Here is a 16,431-nt window from a genome sequence, read left to right on the forward strand (position 1 = left end):
AGAGCCCGCCGCTTGCAAACACGCACGCACGGTGGCAGGAGAGAGTGCGGAGCTGCCCCTGCCAGCCCTAGGGCCACTGGAGGGAAGAGACAGGAGAGATGGAGCCAGGTATCCAGCTCCGAGGGAGAGCAGGCAGCTGAAGCTTTTTGCAGCCCCCCGTCCCGTCCCCCCCCCCATTCCCCACGGCCGAGCCGGGGGGCAGAGAGGAAGAGGAGGAGGAAGGGAGGTGGGGGGGAAGCAGCGATCGGCCCCTCTGTCCCCACGGGAGCTGGCAGCCGCCCCGTCGAGGGCCGGGAGCCGGCGGGGGTCGCGGTGCGGCCCCGCTCCCTCACACCCCCGCCGCCCGGGGACGGGACGGGACGGGGCCCGGCGGGGCGGGCAGGCCGGCCAGGGCGACGCCTCGACGGGCGTCGGGGCGGGGGGGGCCGCGGGGCGGGCGAGGACACGGCGGCGGGGGCAAGCTGGTCCAGGGGCCACCCCCATCCCCTCGCGAGGAGGCAGGCGATAGCCCCGAGCTCTCTCCTCCCCCCGGAGCGTCCCGGCTTCCCCGCCATGTGAGAGTCGTCCCCGGCCCCCCCGCCTCTCCCGCCCTCCGCCCTCTCACTCGCACACACGCTCCCGGCTCCCCCCCCGGCCTCGCAGCCTCTCCCCGCCGGCAGCCGAGCCGCGCTGCTCTCCGCCGGCCCGCGGCTCCCCGAGGCGGCGGGGGCTCGGCCCGCCCGCTCCCTCCCTCTCTCCCTCCCTCCCTCCGACGGCCCACGGTGACTCTGGGTTGCAGGGCTGCCCGCAGAGACGCCGCCGGTCCGCGGCCCCGTCGCGGCTACCTGCCGCCCCCCGCCGCAGCCGGGCAGCGCCGGGATTTTCGCCGCCGCCGCCGCGGCGTCCCGCCCCGAGGTGGCTCCGCCGTGGTGTGGCGGCCCCCGCTGCTGCTGCTGCTGCTGCTGCCGCCGCTGCCCCGCGCCCGCCGCCCGCCCCGCCGACGCCGAGAGCGGCGCGGTCCCCGCCGCCCGTCCTGCGCCTGCCGCGGCCGGCCCTGGGGCCGGGGCCGGGGCCGGGGACGCTCCGCCGGCGGCGGCGGCCCCGGCAGCGGCGGCGGCGGCGGCCGCCGCGGCTCCGCCTCCGCCTCCGCCTCCTCCACGGCCGCCGCCGCCGCGGGGCCCTAAAGCCGCCCGGCTCAAGAGGATGGTGCGGCTGGCGGCCGAGCTGCTGCTGCTGCTGGGGCTGCTCCTGCTCACCTTGCACATCACCGTGCTGCGCGGCGGCGGCGAGCCCCACGCCCCCACGGGCGCCGGCAACCACAGCCAGCGGCAGGTGAGTGCCGCCCCGCCTCCCCCCACCTCCCTCCCTCCCTCCGCGCCCCCCAGCCGCCTCCACCTGCCTCCCCCGAGGCTGTGGGGCCAGCCCCCGGGACGGGGAGGGCCGCGGCGGCCGGGCTGGCGGCAGCCGGCGCCCTGCACCTGCCTCGGCCGCGGCCGCGGCCTCCCTCCGCCCGCCCCGGGGCTTTCCTTGCCTGGCGCCCGGGGCTGGCTTCTCCCGCCCTTGGTTTCACCCTCCTTCAGGGGACAGAGGGGGGGAAAAGGCAGAGCCGCTCCCCGCGCCGCGTTTTGACGCCGCGCTGGAGGGCATGGCGGGCAGGTGGCGGCAGGCGACGGCCATCTCGCCTGGGGAGCGCCTACGGCGGCGGGCGAGGGATGGAGGCAGCCCGGGCCGTGTCAGACACGGCGTGGCCCGCCCAGGGCCTCCCGTGTGAGGACGCGGCGTTCCCCAGGGCCAGAGGGGACCGAATAGGTGTACGGTGTTGGGAAATACGGGAACAAAACGCATGGCTTTCCTTAGAAAGCGTCAAGAGACAGGTGGAGGTACTCAGTCCTGAAACAGCCAAGAAACAGGGTGATAGATGCTTGTGACCATGAAGGACAGGGCTTGTGAGCCAGCCAGCCTGTTCCCACCTTTGGATCCCACGAAACGGCCGGTGAATTATGTCCTGCAGAGGTAAAGGACTTTTTTGTTCTGTTTCCTTATTTTTGCAGGTGGTTCTTGGTTCTTTTTTATTCAGTATCATGTGTTGCCATTTATTTAAAATGGTTAGAGATAGTGATAAAAGCTGCAGAATCATCAAAATCCCCAGGCAAAGCTTGTAAATCTCTGGTCGGTTGCATGTGCCCTGACCAACTCTTCTCCCCTGTATCCAAGTGTTAAAGGAAAATCAACTGCCGAATCATGTGAACTGGCAGAAAATGTGGAATTATTATCACCATGAATTTACATAAACCCCTTTATCGTCTCGGAAAGAATCATAGTACCAGCAGAGCACGTTTCTATAAAGCATGAGGAAAAATAAGGAGAGTGCAGGCTGTACCAATCCCTGTTTGCGTGGGATCCCCGGCTGGTGGTCCACAAAGTGAAACCGCTAGCCTCCGGAAGGAACCCAGATCTGCAGACTCAACATCCCAGTCACAAACTGGAGTCGGGTCCTCTTCACCCAGAAAACCTCCTGTTGAACTTGGTGGGAGTCCTGCTCGGGGGTGCTCGGCCGCGTGCTTTGGGTAAGGCCCCACGATGCTGTCTCTCTTTGAGCTGCAGTTTTATCACCGGCTTGACATTCCAGGATGGTTTTTTTTTTTTTAATATCTTCAAGATTTCTTGTAATAATGTTTTATAAATGATGCTTTCTTTCCTCATGGGCACTTGAAATGCCTTTTAAAATGATGTTCCTTGGAAAAGTAAATTTGGAGAGGTTTTTTATGAGGTGTTTGCTATCATTAGAATAGCCCTGAATTTGCCTTGTCTTGACAGGCTTGTAACATAACGAGGGAAACATCTGGGCAAGTGGGAACTCTGGGTGATGCCATTTCCCCGAGGAGCTCTTTTTAGAGTACTGTTGTAAGGTTAGGGTGAAACAAGAGGAAAATCATCTTCAGATAATTATCCTAGAGTATTATCATTGTAGCTGGCTGTCTCGTGAAAATCTGTTGATGGTTGACTAAAAGAATTTTTTCCGTCCGGTGATTCTTTACAGATAACTTAACGAAACTCTGTGCCTTTAAGCATCGTGATAGCTTTAGCAGTTCATATTTTCATCGTGTTTTGCCATTTGTAGAATTGAAATTTTTATATACTTCCCAACTGAATTGATCCTGCAGTTATGTGTGTGAGAGAGTGTGTCTGTACAAGACATTATGGGAGGAAAGTATATTGATTAGAGCAATCGGTTAAACAGATGGAAGTCTATCAGGTTTTTGGTTTTATAACTTTCATGGATTCTATTGCTAGCTGGAAAATACTGTAACCTGCTTTAGAAAATTGCACTCTGACAGGCAGATGCTTCCATTCAGAGCATCACCACATAGATCTCAATGGCAAGTTTGCACTGGGATCTTCAGCTTTTTGGGGTTTCTTGGGCTGTCATCATGGCACATACTGAAGTGAAATGCAAAATCCTAGTGCATTGCGTTCCCAGGTAAAGAATCAACGTGGAAAGCAAAACAGCACAAAGCAGATTTGTTGCTATAACGAAATAGAAATCCTTCAGGTTGCTATCGCTGATACTGAAAAAACCCTATTGCTTTTTCTGTCTTGGTAGGTCTATGGAGAGAAGAGATTGGGAGAAGTGATTAGGTCGGTGTTTCATTTGATGAAATTTCATTTGACAAAGTCTGTTGCGCACATTGTGGCAAATCCAGGAAAGAGTAACCTTTGCAGCAACTGTTTATAGATGTATTTTGACAGGGCAAATTTGTATAAAAACAAACTGGCTATTATCAAATGCAGGGTATGGTATTTTAGGACTTAGGCGGTCTGTGTGCACAAATAAAGTAGTCATAACTTGGTCTCGTGTGTCTGAAAGAGAATCTGAAGTGTCGGTCTTAGTTACAAAAAAAAAAAAAAACAAACCCCAGACCCCCAAAACTTAGCACATCCTTGAGTCTTTTTACATAAAACGTATTCAGGAGGAATCCTTAGCAATCTTAAAATATTGTTGGAGATTTAAATAGTTTAAAATACAGACTTGTGTGCATTTAAAATCTGATTCATTAAGGGAGGAGGAGCTTCTCTTTCTCCCATTCCTTGGTCCTTCAAGTGAAGGAAGGATTTCGGAGGGTAGGTTTTGATTTCTTTTGGTCTTTCAATTATGTTAACCTCTGCAATTAATTAGACTGATAGGTGAAAGAAATCCAGAAAAAAACTCCCATCCTAAAATTAAACAAGTTTTTTTTTCCCTCCCTCTTATTTTTCCTTTTGGTGCCCTTCCCCATACTGTGCGTGTCTCTAGAGTTCCCAGATGTCTGGGATCACGTTGTGCCGCTGCGACTGGCTGTAATGAAGCAGCAGCGAGGAGAAAATCCTGATGTGCTTTGCTGGTCCTCTTCGGGATGGGTGAGATACAGGCACAGGTTTCCTCGGTCCGCCGTTAGAATTGGTTTGTGGTAAACTAACACAAAATGGGAAATCCGGATTGGAGTTGTAATAACTCGCAGTTTTGAGTTATGAGAGGGAATCAGCCTTTTGTTTCTCAATCAGATTTTATTCCCTCCTTCCATCTCTACCACAGAAAAAAAAGGAGAATTGGAGAGGGGGAAGATTTTGTTTATACCGGTGAGAACTCTCTTGGCTATAATTTAATTAGCATCCAGAAACTATCGTGGAGTATATTTTGGAAATAAATAAGTACAAACTTTTGCTTCTGAGTAAGAGCAAGTGATGCTATATTAAGAGGTGGAAAAATGCTGCTTGGGTATGTTTTTATCTTTTTACATAGTTCGAAAATGAGGGGAAGGCTTGAACATAAATTTTGAAGGACGTTTGTAATACTTTACGATGCTCTAAAATCTGTGCTTTCATTCTGAGAGAAAATATTTAATTGAGAAGTTTATTCCCATCACTTCTAATTTTTCCATAGCAGGCCTTGCACACCAAGAAAAACAGTGTTCCCACACCAAGAAAAATGACCTTGTAAAATGTAGTAACAGAGCCACCAACAATATGCGCCATAGCACATGAAGTCAGATTCTCCACTGCGGTACTTGCAGCAGTATTACATTAGCGTGAAACTCAGTAGTCGTGCATAAAGCTGGAGCCATATAAGAGAACGTAATTTGAAAAGAAGCACAATGCTGTAAACAGCTTTTTACTTTTAATCTCCTTGCTCCTGTCCTTGCCCCCCTCCTCAATAAGCACGCAAGCGATTACAGAAACGTTCTCTGAGCCCTACCAGAAGAAACACATTCTGCTGCTTATGAACGCTTGCACAAGAGTCGCTCCCCAAGCCCTGTGAGGAGTCATTTACGGGGCTGAGCTCTTAATTTTCTCCTAAGATCCACAGCTCGACACGATGAGAAGTTCAGAAATGATGTGCTGTCTGTTACCTTTGCTGAGGTGCATTGCAGTCTTTTTAAGGTTTGTGCGCTCCTGCTGCCCCTTGTACTGGATTCAGGCAAATTGCAGAATGATCTCCAGTCGGATACAGTGGCGTATTTCAGCTTTCTGCCTTTCTTGGTTTAAGTAGGACTCAAGCTGTTTACTTTGGGAGAGTTTTAGACTGAGTTTTTTAAAGCTTGTTTAAGCTCTGGAGCTCTACATTTGGTTAGTTCTAATAGGAACTGATTGTCTAAATCATGTTTGAAAAACTGTCAATTCAACATTTTGCATTCATGTTTTCCAGGCTGTCCTTAGCCTATATAAGATGCTAATACGTACATCATGCATTTAACACGAGCACTAAATCCTTCTCTGCCTCAAGAAGGCAGTTTGTACCTTACACAAATAACTTTCAGAGCAGGTGGCTTGTGAACGAAGCAGGCTGATTCTCTGAAAACCAAAATCTCTTTTGGTGGGGTTGTTACAGAGGATGCTGTTTGGTGCTTTTTGACAGCGATAGGAAAACCTGCCGGTTCTCAGCAGGCTTTGCTCTATAGGTTCTTAGCTAAAGCTCACCCTTACCATTAGCATATGTTCTTCCAGTTACGCACTAAGCTTTACAAATGACTTACACCATGTGCAGTTCATTCTCTCGTCTCCCAAGGGAGAGAATTATGTGTGCTCTTTAGCGGTTTTGCTAGTGGGCTGTGGCTTGTTCCAGGATCTAGGGGAAGGAAGGGCGATTAGCTTTACGTGTGCTGCTGCTGCGTGCGGGGAAGCAAAGGATAAAACGGGAAACGAGGGTGAAGGAGTGAGACTGCTGCTCTGGGCAGAGGAGCATTTGCTGTTGTCCGTTGCTCCCAGGAGAGGCTCTTCCACCTCCCAAACCTGGCTCTGGGAAAACTCCAGAAAGTATTAATTAAGCTTCTCTTCATACCTATCACTTCGATTCACTTCCTAGCAAACTAAAGCATCCCTGGTGTAAAAGAGCTACCACACCTGCAGGGTAGGATGTGGAAAGCTTTTTAGTACCTAAGACTACCGCAATAATTTCGAACAGGGATCCAGGGTATGTTTAGTTATGGCTGTGAGGAGCAATGTTAGGCAGGTACGAATGTAACTTCCCACGGTAGATTTGGCCAAGATGTTTGGATGAGGTGTATTTTGCTGAACTTCTCTCCAGTTCAACAGCTAACAATTACTGCACTGCTCTTCTTGGATCATCCCTGATAAATACCTGGCATTAAATCACAGGGTGCCTCTCAATTTTGTCTCCGCAACTATAGCGCGGAGCAGATTTCCTGTTGCCTTATACGGAAGGGTTTATTGGAGTACTTTATTTCTGTTTTGAGCAAGATTTAGGATCATTTTCCAGCTCTTTATACTACTGGGGTATTTGTATGAATAAAAAAACAGTGTATGTAATCCTAAATTCATTCTGGGCCATCACGGTGGCCTCATGTCCATTCCCACGGGCCTGGAGGCAGACACAAATCACACTGACTACTACAGGGCAGAGGTCCCAGGGACATTCCCGCTTTTGCCTGTCTCTGCTCTCAGCCCAACCTTACCCGTGGGGCTGTGCGTGAGGGGAGAGCGGTCAAAGGGAAGCCTGCTAACATGTGGCTCTGAGCCCTGTGGTGGTCAGGCAGCTGACTTGTGGTAGGTTTGAGTCTGGCTCCTGAGAAGGTCCAGAGCTGTAACGATCACCCGTGGTGACAATGAGAGTAGAGAGACAAGGCCGCGGTACGTAGAGATCCTGGAAGGAGCCGGGTTGGTACTTCTCCTGTTGGTTCATCTAACTGGGACAATCAGCACTTGTTCTGGAGCAGCATTTATTTTGTAGTCTTCATTGGTGGTGTAAAGAGAAGTTTGTTCTACCCAGGAAGAGCACAGCTGGTCCATCACAGCTGTAACAGCAGCGTAACAACGGTACAACCACACTGCTACTGACCCCTCGCTGTTACCTGGTTGGCACAAAAATCCCTCCTTCGCTCCTCCAGCTTCGGTTGTCAGCGCTTAGGTTCAGTCTCGTTTCCCTGCCCCGTCCTCTCGTAACGCCAGCTGTCCACAAAAACAGGAGGCCTAGAGTCGAAGGCTGGTCTTTGTGCCCCCAGCAATTTCATCGTCATTTTACTGTCTGGAGCTGGTCACTGTGTACTCCCTTGTGATTTTAACATACATGTTATGACCTGCTAATAGGTAACCCAGCCCTAGTGCTTACAGCTTCAGCATACTAAGCTTTTCGACACCTTGCTCTGCTGTGGAATTCTTTTGCTGGGGAGACATCTGTTTAACCAATCCAGGTTACATTAAATGTAAATTAGGAACCATGTTTTGAATTCAGCAGTTGTTCTTTTGTCTTTACTCATATCTAGTACATCTGTATATTAATCATCAATGCCTTATTGTTCCAAAATGGTGGAAAATGTCTTCAAAGAAAACAAAGAACAATGAAAGAATTAATTAGGGGAAAACTCCGGCTGTGTTGTGTCGCAGTGTCTGAAAACTGTACAGAAAGTGAAGTGCAGAAGGCAGTAGTATTGCTAATGATGCAGACTATGCTATCTTTGCCTGCCAAACTAACACTTAAATGTACTAGTCCTGTTTGAAAAGCTTTATAAAATAATATGTGACAGTGATAGACACGACTTCTGAAAACCCAGTCGTCGGTATGTAAAAGTGTACAGAATGCAAGTAATGGTAGGAAATTATTTTGCCGTACATTTTTTTATGCTTACATTCTTCTGAGTCATCATTTTAAAATCTTGAAATACTTAAAATATATATACAGACAATTTAGATATTCCCTTACACAAACATAAACTAAAAAATTGAAGCAATGTCGTTTTTCTTTGTGCTTGTATCCTGGAGGTATAGCGATAGACAAGGCTTAGCAGCTTTGGCAGGTTTAATTGTCAGAGTTGGTTTCTTTCTGCTCTTCTGTGTGTTTTGCCAGTCTTCCTTGCAAACAAAAGTGGTAGTACCCAGTTGTGCCTCATTTGTTCTGCTCACAGTGTTGTTTAGGCTTGTTTGGCCTTCTTGTTATGATTCTTATCTTGCCGTCTGCTTTAAGACTACACTACTTAAAAGCTCTTTGAATTGCCTGAATGATAGTCTCCATAAAAGATGACTTTTCTAAAGCGTTATTTTTCAGTGGTAGCAGAGCTACGTCACTGATGCATTTTATTTTTTATTTTGTTTCTTAAATCTCAACCCAAGCTCTTTGAGGTTGAGATTCCGTTGTTGTGTTGCTGCTTGTGTACAGTGTGTAGCGTCGTAGGTCTCCAGGCCTGAATGGAGGCTGGAAGCACTGTCACAAATGAATAATGAAGTGATAACTTAGAGCAGAAAAATACAAAGTGCTTTAGTAAGTTGCAAAAGGAAGCATTAAATGATGCAGTGATTACTGTTGCACTTTAATACCAATTGTGCCTCCAGGAAACCGATTTTACAAGTTTTGAAGACAGAAAATGCCAGGCTAAATGAATAGTCCAAAGCATAGAGATGAATAACACTTCCAAGAAATAAGAGCAGTGAGCTCATTGATACATCAGTAAGAGCGGAATGTTTCCAGTGTTGGTATTTCCATGTACTTTCAATTTGAAATACCAGAAAAAGAAAGAAAACAAAGTAAAATGTAACTTATTATTGTAATAAGTGATGGCTTGCCACAGCGGTCAGCTGTGTGGCAGTACAGTACGTGGTCAGAGGAGCTGGTGTGGGCGGTAAGCAGTTTCTTTATCCTTTTGCCCTTCTTTTTCAGTGCTTGGAGAAGTCCTAGCAGAGGGTCATATTTTTTTATTCCTCCCTTTTAGCAGTCAGCAGGATGAAAGCAGGCCTGGAGTTGTTCACCTCTGAGCTCTTGTAGACTATTTGGGTGCTTTTAATCTTACAGAGGTGCTCATAAAGATGAGAAAGGAAAATCAGAGATGAAATCTTTCTCTCACCACTCTTGGTGGAGTCAGTCCTTGAAAGGCAGGAGAAATTCAACCGTCCTTGGCTTTTTCACCTCGATGCTAGACCTGCATTTTGAGTGTGTTTAAATTGACCTTGCTCCAATGACCCATGTCGGCTGCAGATCCAGCTGTAGTTCCTCTTGGATTTGAATCTTTCACAGCTCAGTTTTTCTACAGAACTGATACGTACATAACACACGTAATCAGGACCTCCATCCATGAAGACAAGCTGGGCTTTGGCGTGTGGCTTTCTTCAGGTTGCAGGAACTCATTTTTACCCGTTATGTTCCACTGGTAGTTTCATACGCACTGAAAAATCCTGGACTGCTTTGTTCCGCAGTAGCTGTTCTTCCTCGGGAAGACTGAAATTTCCTCTTCGCCTGCGTGGTCATTGAGATCAGCACTTGTGACAATACCGCTATGAGTACACTGTAAGTATCGATAAAAACCACCCAAATAATGTGCTCCATCTTTTTCCGCCACTGTTTACGGCACTGCTCTAAAAAAAGTGGATTGCTCCCTTCCTAAGGAACGGTTACTGAGTCAGTGTTGTCCATGGGCCAGCTTTAACTTCCAGAAAGCTTCCTTCAGGCGTCTTGCCTTTGCATTCCCGATGAGTTGGGCGTTCAGGTATTGAAGAATTGAACGCTATCTTTTCTTGTACATGCCCAGGAAGGCTGAGTAGGAGGTGAGGTCCTTGCACCAGGTCTGCGCTGTAGGCTGCGATGGAAAGAGGAGGTGACTGACAACAGAGTATGATGTAAGGGGAAGAGCAGTGAAGAGGAGCCAGCGATAAGACACCTATTTTTTGAAGTTAGTGCTTAAAAAATTAGTCACGTAGCTTTGGTATCTTTCTTGCCTTAGAAGTAACCCAGCAGCAGCAGGTTTTGCTGTGAGGAAACCATAATTACTCCACTGGAATCAGCTGCTGAAGATTACTATAGGTCTAACAAAACATAAATTTGCTTGGTTTTATCTGCCATATATATCAGTGCAGGATTTTAAAATCGATACGGACTTAATCTAGATATAACATTAGTAATCAGATATTTACTAATGTCTGTTTGCACAAGTTACCCAAAGAAACAAAAAGGATTGATAGATTAAATAGTTTAAAAAAACACCTTCTCACGATATTGACATATACTTTATTAAAAAATAAAACCCACAGCTACCTAGCATGGATTCTGTAACACCCCAATATACTCACCTCCTATGTCATAGGAGTTGCTTATACACTGTTTAATTTCATAGAAAGAAGTTATTTAGCATCTATTTAGCAACACAACAGCGATAAAACTGTCCCTGTCTTTAATGGCTACAGATCCAGCTCTCATCTGAAAGCGTCTCTTGAAATTACCTCAGTAATCAGACGGGAGTTGTTTAAGATGCAGTGTCCATATCGGCATTTTGTGCCGCTGATTTTCAGATTCTCTGGACTGAAGAAGTCTGTAAAGGTTCACTGCACAGAGCAGGCTATAACAAAGCAGTTAATGATTCTTGTGACATGAATGCTGCCATTTCAGTTTATCTGAATGACACTGGCATTCTGTCTTAAATATATCACTTTTTATTAGGTTGGTTTTTTTTTTTTTTTTTTTTTGAAACCAACTAGATATTAGGCATGGGTATGCGTCTTAGCTAAACTATAACCTAGCCAGTCCATGCCTTTTGCACTGCAGAGTGCCCAGAGTTTTTCAAAACACGTAACCACAGTGATATTTTTATAAAGGAATGTTCACCTCATGGGATTTTTTAAGGTGTTCTATTTTTTTTTTCCAAGTTACAGCTTCACTTTATTGTACATGATGTCCAATAAAAAAGATATATGTCTGTGATTGGACTTTGAAAAAGGGCCATGGTGCCTATGCCATTTAAAGGGAATGAAGTCAAGCAGTAAATTTGCTGGTCGCCCTTTTCATATTGACTGTATCTCGGCCAGCAGTTGGTCTTTGATGTTGTAACAATAGAGCAAAGGCAGAGGAGGAGGAGGATTAGGACCTCCATAATATAAAAACAAGCCTGCATTCATCATGATTTTTATAGAGCACAGTCCATGACGATTGGAGGTTTGCAGTACAGACTCAATGGTCTGCAGAAGACTGCAGCAATCTTAACGTTTGCAGGTGGTTTACAATTCATCCATCGTTACTACTACCATCTCTTCTTAATTCAGAGTTTGCTTAGGCATTCAGCATTCAACTTTTTCTATCTTCTTATTCCTTCCTACAATAGGAAAACAGATGTATGTCAGGATAGAGCTTCTGGAGTACCATTTTCCCTTACAGGGGTTGATTGTTGTGTTATTTATGAAAGGCTTGCTGCAGCTGGCCAGTAGAATATCTATTCCTCATCTTGTGCTTTAGAGTCCAAGCTTTTATTAGGAAAGAATAGAGGGGTCGATATGTATACGTCTAACGTTTGTGAAAATATATATCAAAAGGGAACCTAGGGCAGCCACCCTATGCCGGTGTCTTCAGGCGTACTGGAACAATAGCGCCAAAGGTTTCAAATGAACCGTTTAGCCCGACAGAGTCCTGGAGCTGTTGATATGCATTTAAATGGTTGCAGCGCTAGCTCTTGATCAAAACATGCAGAAGGAAAAGGGTCGTCCATCTCACGAAAAGGTGTAAGGTACCAAGTTGCACTAACCGCTGGTGGGAGCAGGTAGACTTTGAATCGTGAGCAGAGCTCGGGAAGAGCTGAACAATTTGTAATGCAGCGTTGTAGCTGTGTGCGTGACGTAGGGGATGTGGAAGGCAGGATGAATGGAGCGTTCCCAGGGACGTGCCGATGGCAGCAGCAGTGAGCCCGGTGCAAGTGGATCAGAAGCCTGAAGGCAGCTCTCGGGAGACCATCTGGGGATGCACCAGGTGAAATTGCTTTACTGCACCCAATTCCAGTGGCTCTTGCTCAAGGCATGATCCTGCAGTGTCCCGACAAGTCAGAACACCTGGGAGCTTCTCTACCTGACTCCAAAGACACCTGACCCAAGGAAAGGAAGGGGGGGGGAAGAAAGATGCCAATCTGTAGTGCATTTGACAGTTCAGGACCTGATTTAGGGCTGGATCCTGTGCCTTCTGGGTGTTCCGATTAGACCTGTGAGCCCAAACTCATGAACAAGTCACCGCTTGCCGACTGAGCTGTGGTTACTCCTTCGATATCTTATCCCACCTTCATCCCACAACAAAATACGAGGTGATTTTTATATTTATCAGCAAGTCAGCGCTGAGCAAGCAAACCCTGCTGAGGGCTCTCGCCAGTGAGACTGCGTTCTGTCCTTGGACAAAGCACTCCATGATATTGGTGGTCACCGAACGCACAGCTCTTCAGTGAGGAATCTGTCCTTTTATTTAACGTCTGCCATGATGGACGTTAAAAAGGCAACATCTGGTGCAGAAAATGCACAGATGCTATTTGTGCGCTCTGCTGTATGTCTCCTTCATCAGGCCCAGATACAGCAGTGTCTTAGGTGTCTCTGCTTTCCCCAGTATGCCAGCTGCTGAAAGCAAACTATGTGAGGCTTAGCCAGTATAGGGTGGGAGTTCTGGCTAGTTAGAGGCATCGCCTAGTGTTTAAGAGTTTGCCCTTGAGGGATCAATAGCTCTGGAAAAAGCTGCTGAAATCCTTCAGTGGCAGTGAATTTGATTCTTGCTCTTCTTTGTTTGATCTAGCATTCATGGCTTTTTGAATAATGTAAATCAGAGGTGCCTTTCCCACCTAGCCATCCCTCTTTCTTCTTCTCCTGTCTCTCTCCTAAGAGGATCATTTTTTCATGTTCTTAGGAATATAGCTATGGCAGTCTTAACATCAAAATAAAAGGAAGTTAACTATTTGCATAACATCAGAGTAAGGCCAGATTAATACCACCTCTCTGATTTTTTTTTTTTCTTTATCCTATTGAAGTCTTCCCACAATAAAACACAAGAGGAGTTTGCAGCTGAAATTGTGCGTTTGCACTAAGTGGGGGAAAAGAGCTGTATATGCCAATTCCCCCATACGCACTGCGGCCGTTGATAAAAGGAGCCACAGTTACACTGCAATCAGGTTATAAACCCTGTAATACTCCCCTGCCAATTATTGCAGTTTACTTATAAGAGCCGTACGAAGAGCAAAGGTGTATATCTATCTCTTTAGCACAGTTAAGTAGCTGGAAGGGAGTTCTGTGCCGCAGCCTGCCAGGAAACGCTCCTCCAACCTGCTCCGCAGTGTCTCTGCTGCCCGCGCTTTGGAATCGCTCTTCGTACAGAAGCAGCTCTCCCTCTCTGGGCTCTGGCGTATCAGCCAGGGTCTCGTCTCTGTTCCTCGACAGAGGAGGTTAGGATGTCTCAAACCCGAACTACTTATCTTTCCTCTTCTACCTTGCCGCTGCGCCTGGCTGCTGGGACTAATCTAAAGATGCATTTGGCCTGCTCCATACAGTTCATTGTCAGTGGCGTCTGGGTGGCTTCAGGCGCATGCTAAGACTATAACAAGTTTGAAAAATAAAACCATTTATCCTAAAAATAGCTCAGAACTAACTAGTGATCATGGGGTGGAGGGGAGACAGAAATGAAGATATTTTCTTTTCACGTAAGTGTCAGATTCAAAAGCATCTGCCTTGTTCAGTGCATGTATGGTATTCATTTCCTGCCTGCAGTCGATTGGAATGCCCCCCGAGTCGTTTGAAATTGAAAATCGAGTCATGCTTCTTTAATCAGCTCTAGGAAATAGCCCCCCTCCCTTACTGCTCTAAGAAAATTTATCTATACATGCATAGAATTCATAATACAAAAAGCCCACGTTTCTCTCCAGGGCAAATCCTTTCTCTCCCCGCTTTTAAACAGGGAAGGGTCTTCGCGTTGTTTTGTCACGGTGTACTGCGTATCTGCTCGCTTGCTCTTCTTCCCCATAATGTCACTGGAGGGAGGCCTTTCTCTTGTGTATCTGCTTCCTCTTGTTTCTTTCTCTTCTGTATTAGGGCAGTTCACAGAGATGTAGAGAGAGGGCATAATGTCCACTGCTGATGTCCTGATTCAAAAATAAGACAGTTATTGCACTGCGTGTACAGATGCCATTTATACTAATGACTTCCAGTTGCTCGTGTATCAGTCTCCGCAGCTTTGTAAAGGGAGAGGGTAAAACTGTACACTCGGGCTTGAAAGACTTCTTCTCTGCAGGAGCAGAGGTGCGTGGTCCTGAGGCAGCCGCTCAGATTTCTGCTGCTGTTTTGCTGGAAACTCCTGGGTGTAGTAACAACTCCTTCCAGAGTGTGTTGTGAGGCATATAGTTGGTGCATAGATGTAAACAAACACTGCCTTTCCTCTGCCTTCACCCTCTCACTTCCATCAAAACAAAACCGAGTCTTGGCAGGGAAGGCAGCTATGGGAGGGTCAAGTAAATTATCTCGCAGCGATTTGATGGCGTGCGTGTTTTGAGCATCAAGACTCAAGTGATTTGCCTTTTTTCAGGCACAGAAGTAGTATTGCCAGAAGCACAGGAAACATCATGTTTTTGGAATATAACACTTGTCTGCTTTCTTGCTTTCCCGTTATTAGCTTTTGCTTATGTGATGAAGTCATCATGTAACTTTTAGTCCACAGGGACTAAACACTTTCTAGTCTCTAAAAACATCTGCCAGCTAACACAGCCAGAGTCATAGACACTTCTGAAAGCATAGGGTGGATATTCAGTGGCATATGAGAGGGAGACGCAGTGGCTGGGAATAGCTGTTTCTTGGAAACTAACAGCTGAAGGCAACTTTGAAAATTGAAAAGGTTTCAAGTAAGGTTACTCTTTCGGCTAGGGAGAGATGAAAACTTCGTTTATTAAAGCTGGTTCACCTAGTGAAATCCTAGCCGCAGTGATTTAGTGGAATAAGCTTGCAAAAGGACCTAGTTTAAAACCCATGAAAATAATTTCAGATGTATGTTTGTTCTCTTTCATTTACACTGACTTTGTGTGTGCTCGCCTGCAAAGCCTGACTAGAAAGTTGTGGACAAAAAGGATTAATATTCTGGATTTCCTTTGCTTTTGCGGTTTTGATTGCAGCTTAAGGCCGATTCTCCCATTCTGTTGGAACCTGGTGTGTAAATTATGGTGCAGATTTCAAATAATGGGTGGTATTAGACTCGTTCAATTAAATTTAGCCATGGTATAAATGGATTCTATTTAAGCTTTATTATACTACTGGTTTTATGCAAGTGTTTAATAAAGCCTAAAAAGAATCAGAACCTTCAAAGAATTTGCATTTTGGCACCACAGGTTATTGGAGTGGAATGGTTGAGCTGCTCTTCAGTTGTACACGTGCCTGTTCAACTGCTAAATCAATGCGTCCTGCGTGGAGAGCTCCAGCCAGGCAGGGATTACAGGGAAGATCTTCAGAGTTGTGAAGAACAACTCAATGTTTACCACCGGCTTAGGCAACTGAAAATATCTGTTAACTACAAGGAAAACTTGCCACTGAACATCTGTCAAAGCCCTACACAATTTTAATTCTGTGCACTTGGCTGTTCCACGGACGGCTGAGTATCTGCTGGAGAGCAAAGCGCCAGTGTGCACTGTGTTAGAAAATTTGCTGAAGGGTCTCTGCTTTCTCCAGCAGACATTGAGCTGTAATCACCACCAAGTCCTTTTTATTATCAAAGTGTTTACACAAACTGGCAGTTCTTTGCATCCAAGCTGAACCATACTGTTTGTATTTTCCAGCTGAAGGAAAACACGAAGTACAAGCAAACAACAGAGCATAAAAAATAGCTGTGCTGTGAAATGTGTGTCCACAACATGTAGCAAAAGGTTGCCAGATCCGAGTATAATATGGTTGGTTTTCTTCTTAAGCGCTGAGAAAAAAATATTGTCTGCCAGAGCAGTCCAGATGTAGACCCATTTATTAACGGTGTGGAAGAGACAGAGAGCTTGGTGAGAGAAACTCCCAACCAGAGACTGAACGAAGGATGGACCAAAGCTTGAAGACTGCAAGTGAGTAACAGGCTCAGTAGGGCAGAAATGGCTGTAGGGCTGCTCCAGCCCTCAGGATCTATCAGTTTAGATGGTTCAATAAGGCTTCTCCTCCACTGCGGAGGGTTCTGTCGTAGTGTTGGCCATGGGCCTCGAAAAAGTGGTCTGGGACTTACTA

At 46.7% G+C, this 16,431-nt stretch overlaps 1 protein-coding gene across 1 annotated transcript in view; it reads left to right on the forward strand.

Moving 5' to 3' along the window:
• Positions 1-1,182: 1,182 nt before the first annotated feature.
• The window catches only part of ISM1 (isthmin 1), a gene marked incomplete at both ends in the record, with an annotated part of 38,509 nt that continues 23,260 nt past the window's right edge, over positions 1,183-16,431 (forward strand). Inside the window, one exon of the mRNA XM_082307750.1 lies at positions 1,183-1,311. Coding sequence (XP_082163876.1) covers positions 1,183-1,311 — 129 coding nt within the window. The remainder of the gene's footprint in view (positions 1,312-16,431) is intronic.

The sequence above is a fragment of the Platalea leucorodia genome (assembly GCF_965183815.1).
Source record: "Platalea leucorodia genome assembly, chromosome: 3".
NCBI classification, from domain to species: Eukaryota; Metazoa; Chordata; class Aves; order Pelecaniformes; family Threskiornithidae; genus Platalea; species Platalea leucorodia.